The sequence below is a fragment of the Myotis yumanensis genome, unplaced genomic scaffold (genome assembly GCF_028538775.1).
Source record: "Myotis yumanensis isolate MYYU_CA2020_CCGP unplaced genomic scaffold, mMyoYum1.0.hap1 SCAF_15, whole genome shotgun sequence".
Classification (NCBI taxonomy): Eukaryota; Metazoa; Chordata; class Mammalia; order Chiroptera; family Vespertilionidae; genus Myotis; species Myotis yumanensis.
The window spans coordinates 39,954,234-39,973,415 of record NW_027223766.1 but is presented as its reverse complement, the minus strand read 5'-3'; the positions used below and the strand labels follow the sequence as shown (position 1 = coordinate 39,973,415).

General features: G+C 31.7%; 1 protein-coding gene across 1 annotated transcript in view; it reads left to right on the top strand.

Annotated features, from left to right (window-relative positions):
- RIMS2 (regulating synaptic membrane exocytosis 2) overlaps positions 1-19,182 on the top strand; it is a 353,913-nt gene that overhangs the window by 163,743 nt on the left and 170,988 nt on the right. Inside the window, 7 exon segments of the mRNA XM_070392355.1 lie at positions 2,677-2,724; positions 6,255-6,385; positions 8,607-8,778; positions 11,050-11,203; positions 13,634-13,702; positions 15,262-15,418; positions 16,899-17,015. Coding sequence (XP_070248456.1) covers positions 2,677-2,724; positions 6,255-6,385; positions 8,607-8,778; positions 11,050-11,203; positions 13,634-13,702; positions 15,262-15,418; positions 16,899-17,015 — 848 coding nt within the window.

The window sequence follows — 19,182 nt, the reverse complement described above, 5'->3', positions numbered from 1 at the left end:
TGTAAATGCTGTACCTATCCATTACATATGCCCCTTTTTAAAGAGAATAAGTAACTGAACAATAGAGATACATCTTTTATATCTCCTTAGAAACTCTAGACTTTTTAAAACTTTCTGCAAACTAAAGTTTTTTCCTTTGAGCATTTATCTTTCATCCCTATTGTCACAGTCTTGTTATTCCAGAAGCATTGCTTAAAAGGAGTGTCCTAAATATAGCAGTACAGTATATAGTAGAAAGTGACATTAAAAGTGCAAAATAAATCGTGGTGTACAAAATCATATTCTTTATTTGGATGAGGCTGAATTGTTACAGATATCAGCTATTTCATGTTTGAAATAAATGAAGTAATGTTAATTACAAGTTGCAGTGAAATACATAATACTTCAAAGTGAAATACCCAGAATCCATTGAGGAAGAAGCGGCTTAGTGGTTGCCAGGAATTAGGATGATGGGGGCACAGGGAGTGGTTACGTAACAGATAAAGGATAGCTTATGGGGTGATAGAAAAGCTTTGAAAGGAGAGGGAGGTGGTGGTTGCACAGCATTGTGAATGCACTAAATGCCTCTGGATTGCACACTTTAAAATGCTTTGTCGAATTTGAATTTCAACTCACTTAAAAAAACTAATAAATCAAAACATGTTTTTATAGCCAAGTTTAAAGTGTGAACTTATGGGTGAAGATTATTTAAATTGCCATAGAATTTAGACAGTTGATTTCGGAATTCCATGAGTTGCCCTTTTGAGATCATTTTAGAAGGTTGACAATGATGGCCTTAAAGATTAGTTTACTTTAAAGTACTGTTTCTTTTAAAGTAATGTTTTAGTTTATGAAGTAATATTTACTTCCATTACCTTGATATTTTTGGTGTAAAACAGAACAGGTGAGAGGGCAAGGAAAATAAAATCTACTAAATAAAGTACCTTGTTAGTGCTTTTCTTTTTTCTTTATCTGAATCCTCACCTGAGGATATTTTTACGTTAATGTTTAGAGAGAGTGGAAGGAAGACGGAGAGACACAGAGAGGGAAACATCGATGTGAGAGAGACACATCAATTGGTTGCCTCCTGCAAGCGCCCCTCTTGGGACCAGGGATCAAGCAACTGAGGTACGTGCCCTTGACCAGAATTGAACCTGGGACCCTTCAGTCCTCTGGCCAACACTCTGTCCACTGAGCCAAACCAGGTCGGGCATTAGTTCTTTACTTTGGTGTACCTCCTTAATCTATATGCATTTCATACATCCCTTCCCCACCTGAGTTGTGCAGACAAGGGTCAGTAACACACTCCGTATCAAAACATTTCTTTCTTCCTTTGGATGGGTTTCCACACAAAAAGGAAGTCAGCTGAGATTTGGGACTCCTTAGTTTTTGGAGAGAGAGAATGAGGATGACTCCTGATTGAATGATAGTCTATTTTTAAGGTCTTCTTTCCTCTAGGTCTTAGATTTATGTCTTACAAAGTGTAAGTCTGATGATGGGTAAATTGGGCACCAGTCCTCCTAGTCCCTATTAACTGCTTCCATCTAGCAGGGGAGTTAGACAAGAGAGACATCCATGAGAAATGTAAGGAATGGAATGGAATTTGGGCGAAAGAAGCAAAATTAAATGCCTTGAAATCCATTCCCAAACCCAGAGATACGCATCTGATTTTGTTCCTGATTTAAGTGTGGGCATGCCTTAATCAAGGCACACAATTCTGATTGTTGTGGTGTTTTTGTTGGAAACAGTTTCAAATGAAAACAAAATAAGTCAGAAGAGAAATGAAATTTGATTTTACTCAAAGAATATGAAATAGAGTGATTTAATCAGAGGTAGGCTCTATCTTCTACCTTTATAGTATCTTACCTTTGTTTGAGCATCTAGCCTTTTTTGTGGTGGTGTTCTGTTTCTCTTTCCATATCTGCAAATTGGATATAATACTGACAACCACCTAGTGTTGTTGGAGGCAATAAACTTGCAATAAACAGTCAGTAAATGCTTGGAAAAATATAGAGAACTATATAAATAAAAATAAATAAGATTCGTATTTTCATTAATAGGTATGATAATCTCAAGTGGTACATAATCAATGTCTGAAAATGGTGTAAATCCTTAAAGTATGAATTACCTAATTAATCCAGTGCGTTCCAGCATACTTTTATCTTACTGTTATATTCTTTTAACAATTAATGCTAAGCCAACTTGACTTATGTTTTTTTAGATTTTTGTTAGTCATATCATTTTGGACACGTCACAGTTCCTTGTAAAAATGTCTTTTCACTAATAATTCTATAATGCATTCTTATCTCATGTCATTTGGATTGTGATTTTTTTTTCTATATAGTGTGTTTAAGGGGGAAACCTGACATTTCTTGACTATTGGGTTCCGTTTGTAATTATTCTTTCAGAATTTATGAGAATGAATATGTTATTTTACATTAGGTCTTAATTTCTGTTGTTTTTATTATTGCACTTAAAAACTGATTTAAAAATTCTAAGATTTTATATATTTTAGCGTTTTGGCAAAATTAATTTATTCATTACATGATGTACTTAATTTAGATATATATTGTCATGGGAAAATTATATTTGAGGGGTGGTAGTTGTACGTGTTTGTTTTTACTTTGGTCTTTTAGTTCCAGCGTGTTGTCCTTTTGGTTTTGTTTTATTGCTTTTTTCTTTAATTTTGCTTACCAGAGCCAAAGCCTTAGTAGAAGAACAACGCCTTTTGTTCCTAGGGTTCAGGTAAAGGCCTTGTCTGCCTGATAGAAACTAAAGCTGTGTTTTAACCTTTATTTGTATGTTTTTGGAAAATGCATAGTAGGAAAACATGTTTTGGTATGTTGCTCCAAGTCATATTATTGACTTTCAAATCATTTTATGAGCCAGCTTGTAAGATTCTGCATGGGGATTAAAATACAATAAAAATTTAAAGAGACAATTTTTGTTAGTGATTTTATATGATGGACTGAGTACCAAAAGTCATAGATACAAAGTGTGATTTAATGTAGACTCTACTTACATATGTACCATCGAAAGAAAAAGCTAATTTAACTGTTGATATTTGCCTTTGTTACACAAGGTTGCTGTCTCTTTAAATCATTCATTATGTCACTTAACATCTACTTTTGTTTGCATTTTCCAAACAATAACTCCTTGAGGAGACTGGCAAATAAATTTGTACCTTATTGAAAATATGAATTTTATGCCTATTATATATAAGGTTCAACATTTGGAACGTATAATACTTTGAAAGAACAAAATCACAATCCCCAATTAAAAAGTGTTGGGCTTATTTTCTTTACATTTTGTAATTGTAATTTCATTTAATTTTTCTGTAATAATTGGGTACAAGTTGTTTGCCTCTTTTCATTAGGAAACCCTTATATGGTAAAGTAATATCAATAGTTTTTTTTAAAAGGTAGTATTACTAGTATGCTTTCCTTGCTTTGCTGCATGTATTTTTTTATTGTTATTGCTGGTTTTGAGTAATACCAGTTTAGTTTAAATATTTAAAATTAAAATTGTTCTAGTTAATATTATATAGTATAAAGTATTTACTTGTGCTACTCAGGTTTTGCTTAGGAAATTTAAAAATGGCTACATGGTTAAGCTGGAATGATAATCATGTTAAAACAATTAGATTAATACCAAGAGTTTTATTAATGAAAATGAAGTAAATATAAAGACGTATGTCATATTTAGAATTGTGAAATACATTTGTTATGTTTTGGAGAATCAACAGATCTACTAACCATTCATTTAAAAAGCACAGATAAAGAATTTCAAAACAAGATAAAATAATCTAGCTAATAAAATGATTATATTTTGATCATGTGAACTGGATATATATTAAAAACTTCAATGCAAGCCCTGTGATATAAAATGAAAACTGGAGCTATTGATCAAATGCCCAGTTTAAGAGAGTTTATTAAAAAGTGTAATTTTGATAAAAAATCATTAAAATTAAAATGTGCCTGTTTCATATCTATATATTTAAACCTTTTATATACTTGTAACGTTTAATTCAATAAGCTCTTACATAGTATAAAAATATGAAAGTTATATGCCTAATATTTGTATAAAAATGAATATTACTAAAAAGTGCTATTATTTTCCATGGCATAAGAAAATTGAAAAAGAATGCTCTTTATCAGACATTTGAAATATATATCTCAGATGTTTCGCTTTAATGATTTCAAAGGAGTAAAAGTATTGCCTGTGGCGATGGCTTCAAGTGCTTTAGTCTCAATCCTTAAAAGAAACAACTCACAGAAATGAGTTTAGTTTAATAATCATCATTGTTTCTTTGTTTCTTAAGTATAAAGTTTATTGGGAAAATTTTTTTAGCTAAAATCTTTTTTTTTTCTCCTTACGGTATCTAATATTGAATTTTTAATATCATAGAAAAAGAAAGCAATTGGCTTTTTTTTTATTTCTATAGACAATAGAGAATATCAGAGATTAATCTGGTTTTGATCACACATTTTAGAGGAACCATGATGCATGCTACCTGCAGACATCTGTTCATGTCATACACAAGACACTCATTTCTTACCTTTTTTGCTTTGTTTTCCCTTCATGTCTTTTTCCAGAACAACTTAGTCTTTTCCCCACTTACCCTCACCTGTATCTATGTTCTGATATTGTTAGGCAAGCAAATATGTGAACTTTTTTCTCCATTCAAATGTTAGAGGCTTTTCTTTCAGGTTGATCCCATAATCTAAGGCCATGGTTCTCAAACTGTAATGTCCGTGGGCATTGGAGGACTTTGTTAAAATGGTAATTCCTGGACCCTATTCTGATTCACTAGGTGAGAGGTGGGCCACAGGAATTTTTAGCTTCTTCACAAATAAACCAGATAACCCTGATGCAGGAGCCGTCTGTGAACCGCAGATTAGCTGGTCTGTTTAAACGGAACAGTTCTGTTATGAAAACTTTTTTAACACAGCAGCAAGATAATATCTGCATTAAACAAGGACTTAACACAACTAAGAGAGTAGTAATTACAATTTTAAAAATTTAAATATTTCTTCTGTAGTTCTATAAGAGGGCTGATTCTATTTGACAAAGAAAGAAAAACATATAAATAATTTTATATACCCTTTTGGGCCATCTGTCTTCTTCTTCTCTTGCTCAGCTTCTCAGTCCCTAAAATACAAAGTGAGGGAGTCAACAAGCCCTGTTAGCTTGGCCCAGACCTGACTGTCCACTTTAGAGAAGAGAAGGAAGGACTGACATTAGATGTATATTTAAGTTTTGTAGATGACTGCAAAGTGCATATTCAGCTGAAAGGAAAAATTCAATAATTAACATATATATATACACCATAAATTATATAAACTGTAAAATACAGATTCTATAAATATATTTTATTCCCATATTTAAAAATTTTAATTCAATATCAATTTCAAGATAGTATCAGGTGAGTTCTGAACCAATTTGTGGGTCAGAGCCACAGTTATAGTTCTTCACGCAGTAGAATCAGCTAGCTAGGTGTGGGAGTGTGAGGTACGTGTGTGGGAGGTGACAATAGTTACATCAAATTAATTCTGCAGCTGGATCTGAAGTTCCAATTCCTAATTAAGGCATAGGGAAATTATTCACATTTCCACATCTCAAATTAAAAAATCTACCCTTATTTTCTAAGGATGTGCTACATTTACATCACAAACAAAAAAGAGACTTTATGTCGAAGAAAAACTTAAAGACATGACTTTATTATAGTTTTAAATACAAACTTAAAGGAGTCTACTGACTAAAGCTATTAGTAATTTACTGGCGATTATAATTCTTGAAATGTCTTCTGCTGTGGAATTACATAAAACATGTGCTTAAACATTTCTTATGAATGCCATATAAACAAGTTACTATCTATTCAGTTCATTTTGAGCATTTATTTGAGCTCACTATTGTAGGGGAGCCAAAATGAACTACAGTGATTCTTGCATAAAGATAAAACTCAGCAATCATTGCATAGAAAGTCCTTAGTTAAGGTAGTATAATTATTATGTGCATGTTAATAAGCAATCAAATTAGCATAAGAAAATTCCAAGTAATTTATGAATCACACTGACATATTTGGATTAATTCCTTTATTCAGTGAAGTTATTAAAGCATATCCCTTTATTTTGACTAAATGCAATTTACTGAGTGAAATTTATATTCTCTGCCAGTATTAATGTAAGAGAATGTGGTGAATGAAGATGGGGACATAAAAATTATGTTAAGGTAGTAAATGTTTGAGCTAATAAATGAATATTTTTGCTTTTCAGATAAAACTATGGTTTGACAAGGTCGGTCACCAACTCATAGTTACAATTTTGGGAGCAAAGGATCTCCCGTCCAGGGAAGATGGGAGGCCAAGGAATCCTTACGTTAAAATTTACTTTCTTCCAGACAGAAGGTAGGGATAGGAAATAAAAAAATGTTTTTGAAAGTAAGTGAGAAACGTTAATAGCAATGAGTGTTTTTATTCTGTATCATTTATTTTTATCATACCTTTCAGATACTTATGAAGTTTAACATAGGCATAATCATTCTTAGGATTCAAAATAGTGACAGTAGATACTTTGGGATTGTTTTTAAAATTTATATCAAATGTCTATAATATATATTATTTTATTGCGTATTTCTGGTTGTGTGTATTATTTCTTAAATAATATGTTTTGTTTATCAAAATTACTAAAAATTTGCCTCCTTTAAATAAATTGTATTTTCAACACACTGCAGAGGCAAACACAAGAAATGGTTCTAAAAGGTACTACTCATCGTATTCCTCTATAATTTCTATCTTCTCTTGCAAAGATACTATTTATTTAAATTCTGTAAAATTAATGAGTGTACTTTTTATTTCATCACCCCATGTAATCAAGGAAATTTACCATTTGGCCCAAAATCAGCTTCTTCAAGTGTCATCATGTGCGTGTCCTTGCTAATCAACATAAATGATGTTCTACCCTGATTTAAATAATTAGGATTGAAGAAAAAACTTATCAAAAATTATCTGTTAATCACCGTAAATTTCAGGCACATGAGCAATAAAAGAGATTATTCAATAACATCATGGAAAAAGAGAACAGTAAATGCCCCAGTTATACTCCCCGCATCTGTTCTGCATCCTGCTGTCAGGGCAGGGTGTTCTCAAGGTCCGCTCCTTTCTCTCAGGTTGGAAATGACTGGGCACAATGTGATCTTATTAAATATGTTTCTATACTTTGGGGCCCTCATTTACTTAGTTTAGGTTATCCAGGTTGATTTGGGTGCCAGAGTACCCTCTGAAGAACAATTTCAGCCAAGAAAAAGATGAAAAGGATGAAAGAATTAAGAAAGGCCTTACATTTTATGATACACATTTATTCTTTTTTAAAAAATATACTTTATTGTTTTTAGAGAGGAAGGGAAAGGGAGAGAGAGATAGAAACATCAATGATGAGAGAGAATCATTGATTAGCTGCCTCTTGCACGCCCCCTACTGGGGATCAAGCCCGCAACTGAAGCATGTGCCCTTGGCCGGAATTGAACCTGGACCCTTCAGTCTGCAGGCTGATGCTCTAGCCATTGAGCCAAACCAGCCAGGGCTGTGATACACATTTTGAAGTGAAAGTTGTCATAGAAATTTCTCAGAAAATATGTCTAGGGGGGACAATTTCTAAAATTGTCAGAAGTTATTTGCTATCTCATTTTATTTTACAAAGTTTGCTTGAGGATAGTTGTTCTCTAACAACTTAGGTTGTCTTTTGGACGGGGAGACCCTTTGAACTGCAATGGAGGAAGAGGACATCCATGACCAGAGTGTTAAATCTAGGTTAAACTTCAGTTTGCCTTATTAAATTCTAATCATATCTGCCGGGTTTGCAAAGAACTTCAGAGATTATCTAGTCTCCCTCCCACCCAGTACAGAAGAAATCCCTTCTGAAGTAGCCATTCTTTGAGAGCTTTCTTCACTCCTTAGGAGGAAGTCAAGGCTGCTGCTTCTGTTCCCTTTCAGATCGCAGTATAGACCATTCTCGAATTAGATAGCAAGGCTCCCACTAAATATATGCTTTCTTACTGTCTTTCATGGAAGGAACTTTGTCTCTTGACAGAGTTTCATAATTCATTCTTTAATGGGTGGGATATAAGTAGATGCTTTAAAATATTAGTTAAATTTTCAGAAGGACTGGAGTGAGAGAAAACTATCACAGTGAAGTGGTGAACATCACAATTTACTAGAGTTTTTGGTCAATTGAGACTCCGGCAGTTTAAGTGAATAGTACGTATATGAAGAGTTTTTGGTTAATTAGCATTTGGAAGATTTCCAATTGGGAAATATGTTAAAAAAAATTTAGGAATAAGATTCAGTAGTCTTATTTAGATTTTGAGAAAGATAAAGTATTCAATTATATCATGAAAAATTTTCAAACTTATTGAAATGTTGCTATTATTAAGTCAATACACAAAAGTGATATACCTATACAACTTAAAAATTTTAATAGTAATTTTAAAGATTACAACATTTGCAATTTTTAATAAATTTGTGGCAAAACTTTACTTGACCTTTTTCCTGGGAAATTTTACATTAATAATTGTATGGCAAATTTAAAATAAAGTTTTATATAAGTTCATATATTCTAATTTTTTCATAGCGATAAAAACAAAAGAAGAACGAAAACTGTAAAGAAAACATTGGAACCCAAGTGGAACCAAACATTCATTTATTCTCCTGTCCACCGGAGAGAATTTCGGGAACGAATGCTGGAGATTACCCTTTGGGATCAAGCTCGAGTTCGAGAGGAAGAAAGTGAATTCTTAGGAGAGGTATGTGTCATCCCCTAATATATTCTTTAATATGACTGCCAGTAAAAAATTATATTTTAATGGAATCAATTTAGCTACTGCTTTAAGACAGAACTTATTGATGTCACAGAAAACAATGGTTCTAAATACTCTGTGACAATATTTACATGTTTATTCTTTTCTTTTTTAAAAAATATCTTTTATTGATTTTTTACAGAGAGGAAGGGAGAGAGATAGAGAGCTAGAAGCATCGATGAGAGAGAAACATGGATTAGCTGCCTCCTGCACATCTCCCACTGGGGATGTGCCCGCAACCCAAGTACATGCCCTTGACCAGAATCGAACCTGGGACCTTTCAGTCCGCAGGCCGACGCTCTACCCACTGAGCCAAACCGGTTTCGGCTACATGTTTATTCTTATTGTATTTTATGTCTCATTGTTGAATGATGAAAGTTTCACAAATATATATATTGCTGTTTTATAATGTGTGCATATCATTTAGTTTACTGAACCAGTCTTACTGCTTTTAGGTCAGTCATTTCGTCCTGGATGTTGTTTCAGCTTTGTAATATACCTGTATTATGCTTGGCTCTGATGCTTCCAAGGTGAATCCCGCATGTTACTTCCTTGAAGGAATTTATAATCCACTGGGGTTCCAGATGAGTGAATAGGCAATTATAAAATAGGGTGGCAAATGCTGTCACAGAGTAATGCAATAGGAAGATGTACATACTTGCTATGCCAAGGAGGGAAAAGTGGTCCAGGGAACGCTCCACAGAGAAAGCGGAATGTAGCAAGGTCCAGGGGAGTGAAATTTCTGGAGGGGGAATAAGAAGACACTAGAGTTGAGGGGTCTTGTCAACGGCACTGAAGCTGGAAGGGAAATGGTAAGAAATGAGACTTGAAGGTTAAACTGGCACCGGATTGTGTCCCTTAATCCATCACATTAAAAAGTTTGGATTTTATCCTGTGGGTCATGGGAACCAGTGGTAGATTTTAAAAAGAGAATGGCTTGATTGCCTTGGACTTGAGAAAAATGTTTTAGTGCAATGTGAAGAATTAATGAATTGGAGAGGGGCAAGGTGAGGGGCAGTTCTTCAGCTATTAACACACTAAGTTACCTGCTTTCAGCACTTTTCAACGTGATTCGTTTTCCTGAGTAAATAAAATGGTAACCTCCTGGGAAAACCAACAACCTACAGAAATATTAAACTGAATGTCAGTAGCGAAGTAATCAAAGAGTAGTAAGCCAGTTAGGAAGAAGGGTGACAGAGTTGTCAGGACAGCTGTCTGGGTCCTGCATTTGTGGCACTTCTGCTTCCTAGCCTGTGTCCTTGAGCAAGTTATTAAATCTATTTCTCTTTCAGCTTCCTCTTCAAGTAGGAATGCTAGGAGTTAATATGAGGATTAAATAAGTATATGTGCATGTGTCAAAATTTGGAATACAGGGCCTATAACTTTGAAAATGACTAGGGAAAATTTGGGAAGGATGAAAGAACTTAGCTATTTTGCTTCGTTACCTCCCATAGCTAAATAGTGATTTATCACTAAATAGCAGTTCTCATGTTCCTAAGCATAAATGCTGTCGTAGTTGTACCTGACTCTAAAAGAAAAAAAAGGAGTTATTTATTTCTATGAACTAGTTTCCTGTTAAAATTTATTAAACATTTATATTTTAAAATGCATATTATAGTATGTTTCATTTTTAAAAATCAAATGTTCCTTATTGAATCTTTAGCAGCATATATTGAACAGAGTTTTATTTGGTTCATATTATACCTCTTTCACTTACCAGCTGATGTGAGCTGAGACAAGCTCTTTTAAACCTTTTTTAGCCTTGATATCCTTTTCTGTAAAAGTTGAATAACAAGACCAAACTAGCAGGTTGTTTTTTCCCCCCAGAAAATGTAGGCAACATATAACATGGTTTTTAACACCCATTAGGCACTTCTAATTTGGTTTTCTCTCTCCGTTTAGAGTTTATGAAAAGGCTAAATTAATGAATGAAAATGCTTTTTAAATTATAAAATACACTAGTCTTATTAGAGACTTTTAATAATAGGTGTTATTTCTATCATAGCAAATTCAACAGCCGCTAGTAAGTGGTTAGTCGAAATAAATTTAAATATCTTAGGTATTTAAAACTTTAAAATAATTAAGTTATAAATATTTATCTCATTTATTGTGAAAGCATGAATAACTTTGCTTTGGATCTAATAGCATTACTGTTATATTTTAAGAGTGTTTCTGTATTATTGGCATATAACGGTTTTTTGTCTCTTGGCCTTGTAGATTTTAATTGAATTAGAAACAGCATTATTAGATGATGAGCCACATTGGTACAAGCTTCAGACCCATGATGTCTCTTCCTTCCCACTTCCCCATCCTTCTCCATACCTGCCACGAAGACAGCTCCATGGAGAGAGCCCAACACGGAGGTTGCAAAGTAAGTTTTCAGTAAAATTTATCCTATCTTTATTGAATTATCTTGAATGATAGATATGACATGGAATTTGAAGGTATCTTTATGGGTATTAACAGGTATCTCTGTGCTTTCATAGCTGTTATTGAAACCTTTAATTGTTTGATACACTAAAATAAGGTTATACCTGTATATAGTATGTATAGTCTGACTCCGAATGAAACAGTTATGTTTGATTCATTGACGAGTAATGTTATTCATTACTTGCCTGAAACATTAGTTTGAAAAGTGTATTTGGATGTTTAAGTCTTTATTGTTTGTTTTCAGTTAAAGTTGTGTAGCATCTTAAGGTAAAAATCTTCTTTTTTAACATGACAGAAATCATTTATAAATTTATTATTTGATATTAACTATTTTCATAACATTTGAACTGCAAAAGCTCAGTTAGAGATTTCTTTAATTTGATACTTCATTCTTTGTCTCATATCAACTAGATTCATCTCTTAAAATTCTCAAGTATTTACTTAGTAAAATGTAATATTATCACCCCTTTACTTCTTAAAATAGAAAACATCATACCTACTATACTTTCATTCAGCCCATCACCGGTCTTCAAAGAAGAGTGAATGGAAACAAATTATTGAGACAAAACTAAAATGATGCTGTTGCTAGGTGTAAGATAAAAGAGACATGATTTCACAATTAAGTTTCTCTTGATTTCAGCTATTTGTGTGGACATTGGAGGCCAATATTTCTTTTAATTCTCTACCCAATTGAATTTCTTTCTCTTGGATGGCAATTACATATACATATACAGACCTCTAGTTATTTTTTACTGGTGTCATTATTATCTTATATCAGGGGCAGATCTGATTCTTAACCAATATTAGAATCATGTAATCTTTATGCTCTGTATTATACCTGACATATTAAAGTAATCACCATTACACTGTTCTTCTTTAATCTCTCAATAACTTCATCTGTGTTATCCCTCCTCTCTTCTGAGTCTGTTTAGAATGTATGTCCTAATTGTATAAGCCCTTATATACCCAGTCTATTGGGATGTCATCAGATGATTCTAATTTGCATGTCAATTGGAGCTATAACAGCCTCAGATTTGATTGGGTCTAAAGTTTAATGACATAAGAATTTAGAAGGAAAATAGTGAATTCATTCAGTGAGACCATGTGATCTCAGATCTTTTTCTTCTACCTAACCATTAGAAGGAAAAAAACAAGAATGCAGTTCCTGGCAACAAAGACTTCCTGTCCTAAGAGGGCAGGGATTATAGCAAGCAAAACAAGAAAAAAAGTTTGTAGGGTATTTCTAATATTGGAGGGCATTCCTAGAATGTTCAAATATTGCTATTTTAAACATCTTAGACAAAGTGAGATCTCAATGTTTTATAAACCTACAGGAAAGCGTTTATTTTCTCATAAGTGAGTTTAGTCTATTTAATGAATAACAACATGTAAGTAGACCAAACAAGTCATTTTTTGAAATAGCAATACTGTTTTTATTTATCATTATATGTTTTCTCCTTTTATTAAATGTTTTAATGAATGATTCTATCGTGTCAGGTGTGCCTATTGCTGAGACTCATGTAGAGAATATATATATTGAAAATAAAATATAGCATGTTTAAATATGTGATATATTTTCTAATTCACATGAAGATAATCTGCTTTAGCCATCAAAGTTCTACTTAGTTCATATCAATGCAATTTTTGCCAAGCATGATAAACATTTTAACATTTTGTTAGGGGTTTATTTTGCAATAAAACATATATATGGAGCTCCTGATTCATAATAATTTTTACTGTTCTGTCTTAGCCTATTTCTTAGAAAACATAACACAATTCACAATTTAGATGTATTTTTCAGTTTGGGAATGATTTATTGCAAATTTTCTCAAAGCAATAGAAAAACAGCTAAACTAATAGTTACAAAGGGATGTTTGAGATGTCTTAAATTATGTTTTCTCTCCATGAGTGTGGACATTAAATAATTGGGTATACTTAATTTATTAGACAGTCCTATTAGAAAAAGACATGTGAATGATTTTGGAAGAACATGTTGTTTATGTTTTAAAATTTACCTAAATTCAAGTGCCTTGGTCTAAAACAGACTTAACTTAGCTATTTTGACTAACTTTTTCTCCAGTACATTTTTGTCAATCAATATCACATCACTTACATACATCATTTGATATTTAATATTATTCTAAGCTTTAAACTATTTAAGAGCTTTATCTTACACATTTCAAGAATAACATACCTACATCATGAAATACGTGTAAAAATATGTTTGTGGACTCATGTGACTTTTCTTCTATCTCTATTTCTTATTCGCAAGTTCCATTCAAAATCCTCCCATTGGTTTTTCAGGTTGGTAAGAGATTATTATTTTTTCCTTAGTAATTACCAATTTTAATTATTGCTGTTTGCTTTATAGGATCAAAGAGAATAAGTGACAGTGAAATCTCTGACTATGACTGTGATGATGGAATTGGTGTGGTGTCAGGTAAGAATTTCAGAAATATTTCATAATAAGAAGGAAGAGTAAATTCATCATTATTTACCAATAGATAGATAGACAGACTGATAAAATGAGAAAGAAATAACTTGCCTTCTCATCTAACCAAAAAGAACCTCATGGTAATTTAAATTCCTGATTCGTTCTTATTGCTGGAACACCTGCACCAATTGTTAGATTGAATATTCATATGGGACTATTTTGGATAAGTGAACTCTTACTAATTTCCTGTTTTAAACCACTAAATAATAAGGATTTCTCTGTAATTTTGAGGAATTATTGTATAATTAAAACTTCTTTACATACTGTGCTAACACTGTGAAAGAGAAGAAAACCTTTTTGAGATCACCAACATACCCAAATATGTCAAATACTAGAATAAGTATTTTGAATTTTTTTTTCATTGTTGTTGTGTTGGTTAAGTATCAGCTGCAGCTACTTTTGAATTTATGGCATTAAAATATTTGCTAATTCATTATTATAAATTATCAGATGATTTAAAATTTAGGTAAGTAGTCATTTAAAAAAAATAAATTGTGGGGAAAAAATATATCACACTATACTCATTAATATTATAAAAATGTTTCTCTTCTTCTTGAAGGTAAATTAACCTAACAAATTTCAAGGGTATGACTAATTTTACCTTGAACAAAATAATTTCTATTGCATGTAAAACATGCTACAGTTGCATCAATTATTGATAATTTTTGTTTGGCAATTTTTGTTAGAGTTGCATCAGTTAACATGCTATCAGGGTACCTATTACTTTTTAAAAATTCCATGGCTATCTTTTAGTTTTTATTTTTGCACTAAGGGTGAACAATATATTAATTTACTAAAACTGCCAAAAAATTTACATGTTTTATGGTTTGTGAATTAAACCACAATAAAATGGCTTTGAAAAAGATTTCCCATAGTCTCTTGCTTGGGAATAATAACAATTTTCTCCCCAATTGTATTCGATTCCTTTAATAACTGATTTTTCCAGTTTTCTTTTTCCTAAAAAATTTCCTTCAGGTTTTGAACTTCATCTTGATGTCATTTTTGATATATCTCAATTCTTTCATTTTCTATTTTTAGAATGGCAAAAATATGATCATTTTATTATTTTTCCATTCTGTTAAAGGAAGTGTATTTTTGAAAAAGAAATTTATAGAAATCTTTCATTATTTGGGTTAATACTGTCTATATTTTTTCTTCTTTTCTATTACTGAATAGTGTTTAGAAAACCTGAATAATTCAAAGTATTTGCCCTGGGTTCCTTATTTTTCAACATCAGAAAAATCATCCTTGATTCTACATTTTTCTTTCTGCCTATGTAAAGAGTATAATAGTGAATCATTTAATAATCCGTTGAGGAATGTATTTGAATATCTGTCATTCTTTTTTAAGTGTTTACAAAGTATTATTATGTCTTAGTATTATCCTATACCTTTACCATATTCAAAGGCTTCAGCTTCACCAACATTTTATGTTTTTCAGTAAAGTAGAAAATACAAAAGGACTTAGTGTGTAGGTAACTGTCATCTTAATCTTTCCACCTTTAGATTATCGACACAATGGTCGAGATCTTCAAAGCTCAACATTATCAGTGCCAGAACAAGTAATGTCATCCAACCACTGTTCACCATCAGGGTCTCCTCACCGAGTGGATGTTATAGGAAGGACTAGATCATGGTCACCCAGTGTCCCTCCTCCACAAAGGTAAGAGAGCATACACATGTTATTTGTAGGGTGGTATTACAAGCCTTCTTAAGGTGAAATATCATGAATAACCTCTAAAGATAATAAATTCTTGTGGAAAAAGTTACTTCAGGAAAAACAAAGATGCTATTGGGTAACCTACATAATGAGAGTAAAATATAATATAGTTTACTTCATGACTTTGGAAGACCCAGATCTTGTTTTATTGGAAGAGTTCAAAATTATAAACAGGATCCAGCTTGAAATCACTTATCAATATTGAGCAGATGTAGTTATGACCAACTTACTATACTCATAAATGGTAGAGATATTGATAACTTAAGGAACAGGAAAAAATAAACATGTGATGGCACTTTAAAATTAGGAACCATCATGCGAAGAGTTAAAGAGAAGGATGGCTTAGTAAATCTGTAGCTCCAGGTTTTACGCCTCGTGGAAAACTCTGATCAATCCAGGTAAGTACTGAAAGGCTTAATAGAGGTAGAGCCATGGAAATAATATATGCTTGCCATTAATAAATATGTGCATAATTCACAACTTACATACTTGAATATTGAAGAAATTTGAAATCTTTCGAATTTTAAAATTTGAACATTATAGCTCCTCTTATAAATGAATAATTGAATTAATTTTAGACTTGGAATTTTTAATCATAATCTTAATTTGATGCATGGTATGAACCATCTAAGAGAACTTGAGGTTTGTATTTATAAATTTAACTTATTTAATTTATAAGGATATTAAGTACCTAAAATGTTTACTTAAGTTTAGACATTGAAGAAATTAAAAAGGAAATGTAATATATTAACTTCATAAACATAGTTTAAAATGTTTGAAGATGTTGAGTTAACTAAGTTTGTCAGTGAAACTAAAATTGTTGAGTTTTCTGAAAAGTAAATTTTTAAATGTGGTCGACTTCTCAATAGAGTAATATGATTAGGAGCTTATATAAAAGGCTTATTCTATCATGAAAAGGAAATAGATGATCCAGACCAAGAATAGTAGCTTAAAAAATCATCATGATCAATTAGAAATATTTCAGTTTAGGTTTTTTAAAACAATCATTATCCCTAAAATAGGATCTGGCAATATATTGTCTATAAGCAACATGCTGAACTCATTTTCTCCACACTGATCAATTTTTCTGGCAGTATTTTTGTGTCATTGAATATCACTACTAGAGATCTCAGAGTCATGTATTAATAGCTTTGATAATCCTATCGCTATCCTTATCGATAGTATCTTGATTTTATGTCATATCTCTGTCCTAGAACTAATCTCCTAACTTCACTGTCAACCTCCAGTGGACATTTATACCATTAGCCAGAGGTACAACTAATTAGTTAAAACAAAACAAAAACCTTGGACGTGACATGATAGTAGTTTTTGTCTTTTTCTACTGTATTTATTAATAAACCTCATTTGTCAGTATCGTACACGATTATGATTTTAATATATTTAATGGATCTTGCTGTTTCAGTCGGAATGTGGACCAGGGACTTCGAGGAACACGCTCTACGACTGGCCATTATAATACAATTAGCCGAATGGATAGACATCGTGTCATGGATGACCATTATTCTCCAGACAGAGACAGGTGACTATGATTAAATACTCTTCTATCTTATTATAATCGCTGCCTTCAGGAAAAAGGGGTTACTATTAAATGTTTTCATTCTGAAATTTCTTAAACCCTATGTTTTCTTCACAATGCCTACATTCATTCTTATGACCCCCACATCATTTAAAAAAAAAACAACCTAAAACAAAATAAAACACAATAGTTTCTTTAGTAAGAAAAAATAAATCATCTTGCTCTTGCAATTCTGGGCCTTTGTTAAATCAAATTAGTAAGTTAGTAAATTTGCACATGAGGTTATAATGATAGTCATAATGAAAATGAGGTGTTTTATTATTTTTACCTTTTAATTATTATCTATAAAAATACTTCCATGAGACAATAGATTTTAGTCTGTTACATTCATAGGGAAATCAATGTGACTTTTATATACTTTTATATATAAGTATATATATTATAAGTATATATACTTTTATATATACTTTTATATATGAGATCAGTCTGGTTTGTTTAGGAAACACTAAAACTGATTCATGAAGAGGTTCTTCATCATGGCTTTAGCAAACTTTTTAAGCATCGTAAAGAATCATGCTGTTGATTGCTGTACTTGGAAGAATTCTCTGAATTTGCTCTATTAAATGTGACATACTTGGAATCAGTTAATACATACATTAATTACTACTCATTTTTTAATTAGGCAAATTGATTAACTCTAATTCATGGTTTGTTGTTTATAAAATAAAAAATGCTATGATATTTTCCCCAAACTATCAAATGGCTTTGAAATAAGAAAAGAAAACGTAATTCACCATTCAAAGAATGTTGTGATAAAATAGCAAGGGAACTCAGAAGTCCTTTTGTATGCATCCTAAACTAATTTTAGTAGAAATACTTGGGGGATTTAAATCAACTAATATGAGCTGTATCTGTCAATATCCATAAATTTGTTATGTCTACATACAGGGTTATATATTCAATTCATGCTTGTAATTTCATTGTTTTTTAGCACATGTTTTCTTTAATAGAGTAAAGCAAGTATTGGCTTTTGAGTCTGAGACCTAAGAAGAAATTAAGAAGTTATTAAATTAAAGTCTTTATCAGTGTTGAATGAAAGTTAATGTAGTATATTACTTTTATTTGTTTGACTTTTTCATAGTTTTTTAGGTCTTTAGGTGTAACTATAGGTATGCTACCTATAAAAATTTAGCTTTATAAGTACAATAAGAGTGAATGAAAGATAAACTATCTTGGCATGATTAGGAGTTAGAAGGAGTCCTATGAGGGTGTGTGAATGATTACTTTTGTCATGTAATAAAATTTTAATGTGTTTGATTATTTCTGGAAACTATATAGTGATTCAAACTCATTGTTTATTGAAAATGTAAGGAAATGAGGGGACAAAAAAGTCTGAAATGACTTGAAATCCTTCAAGTTTATGTTAAGTTCTTCTTATAATTAAAAATGGACTTGATATTTTCTCTGAAGACAATATGGTCTAAGTCTTGCAAAGAAGGATGGAATAAAATTAGCCTCTAGAATTATACTCACACACAAAAGGTGTCACTATCATGCAAACATATAATATTTTAGTAATATTTTAAAGCAAATGGCCCTAATGTTAATGACAAAAAATTTGACTTAGCCTTGGTTATTACCTGACATAGTCATAATTGAAATGTTATTTTTCTTGTTCACTTTATAGCTTTAAGAGTCTTCTAGTTTAGCAAAAATTTTCAACTAATTCAAAGGTTTGGAGAAATTGATCTGTTCGGTTTTATTACTCTCTTGGAGTGCCATATATTATTACTAGATCATAATTACTGTTAATTAGGAGCTGTTTTAAATCCTTTTTGAAATAAGTAAAATAGAATGTCATTCAAGTAGGACTATAAAACCATTTGTAATATATTATTTTTGAGTTATCTGTGCAACCACTATTTATTAACACAAGGAATCAGAACTACAGTATTCATGTACTCTATCATAATATTAAAAAATGGGTTCTAATAGAATGAATGTAAAACATTGTAATTTTTATGTATTATTTAATTGGTAAGAGTACTCTAGAACTCTTACAGTGAATATTCATCAAAGGCATTTTATCGGGGCAATCACATGGTTGATTAAAAAGTCTAAAAGAAAATTTCCTTTGAAACAGTAAGTAAATTTAGGTAATTTGCACCGT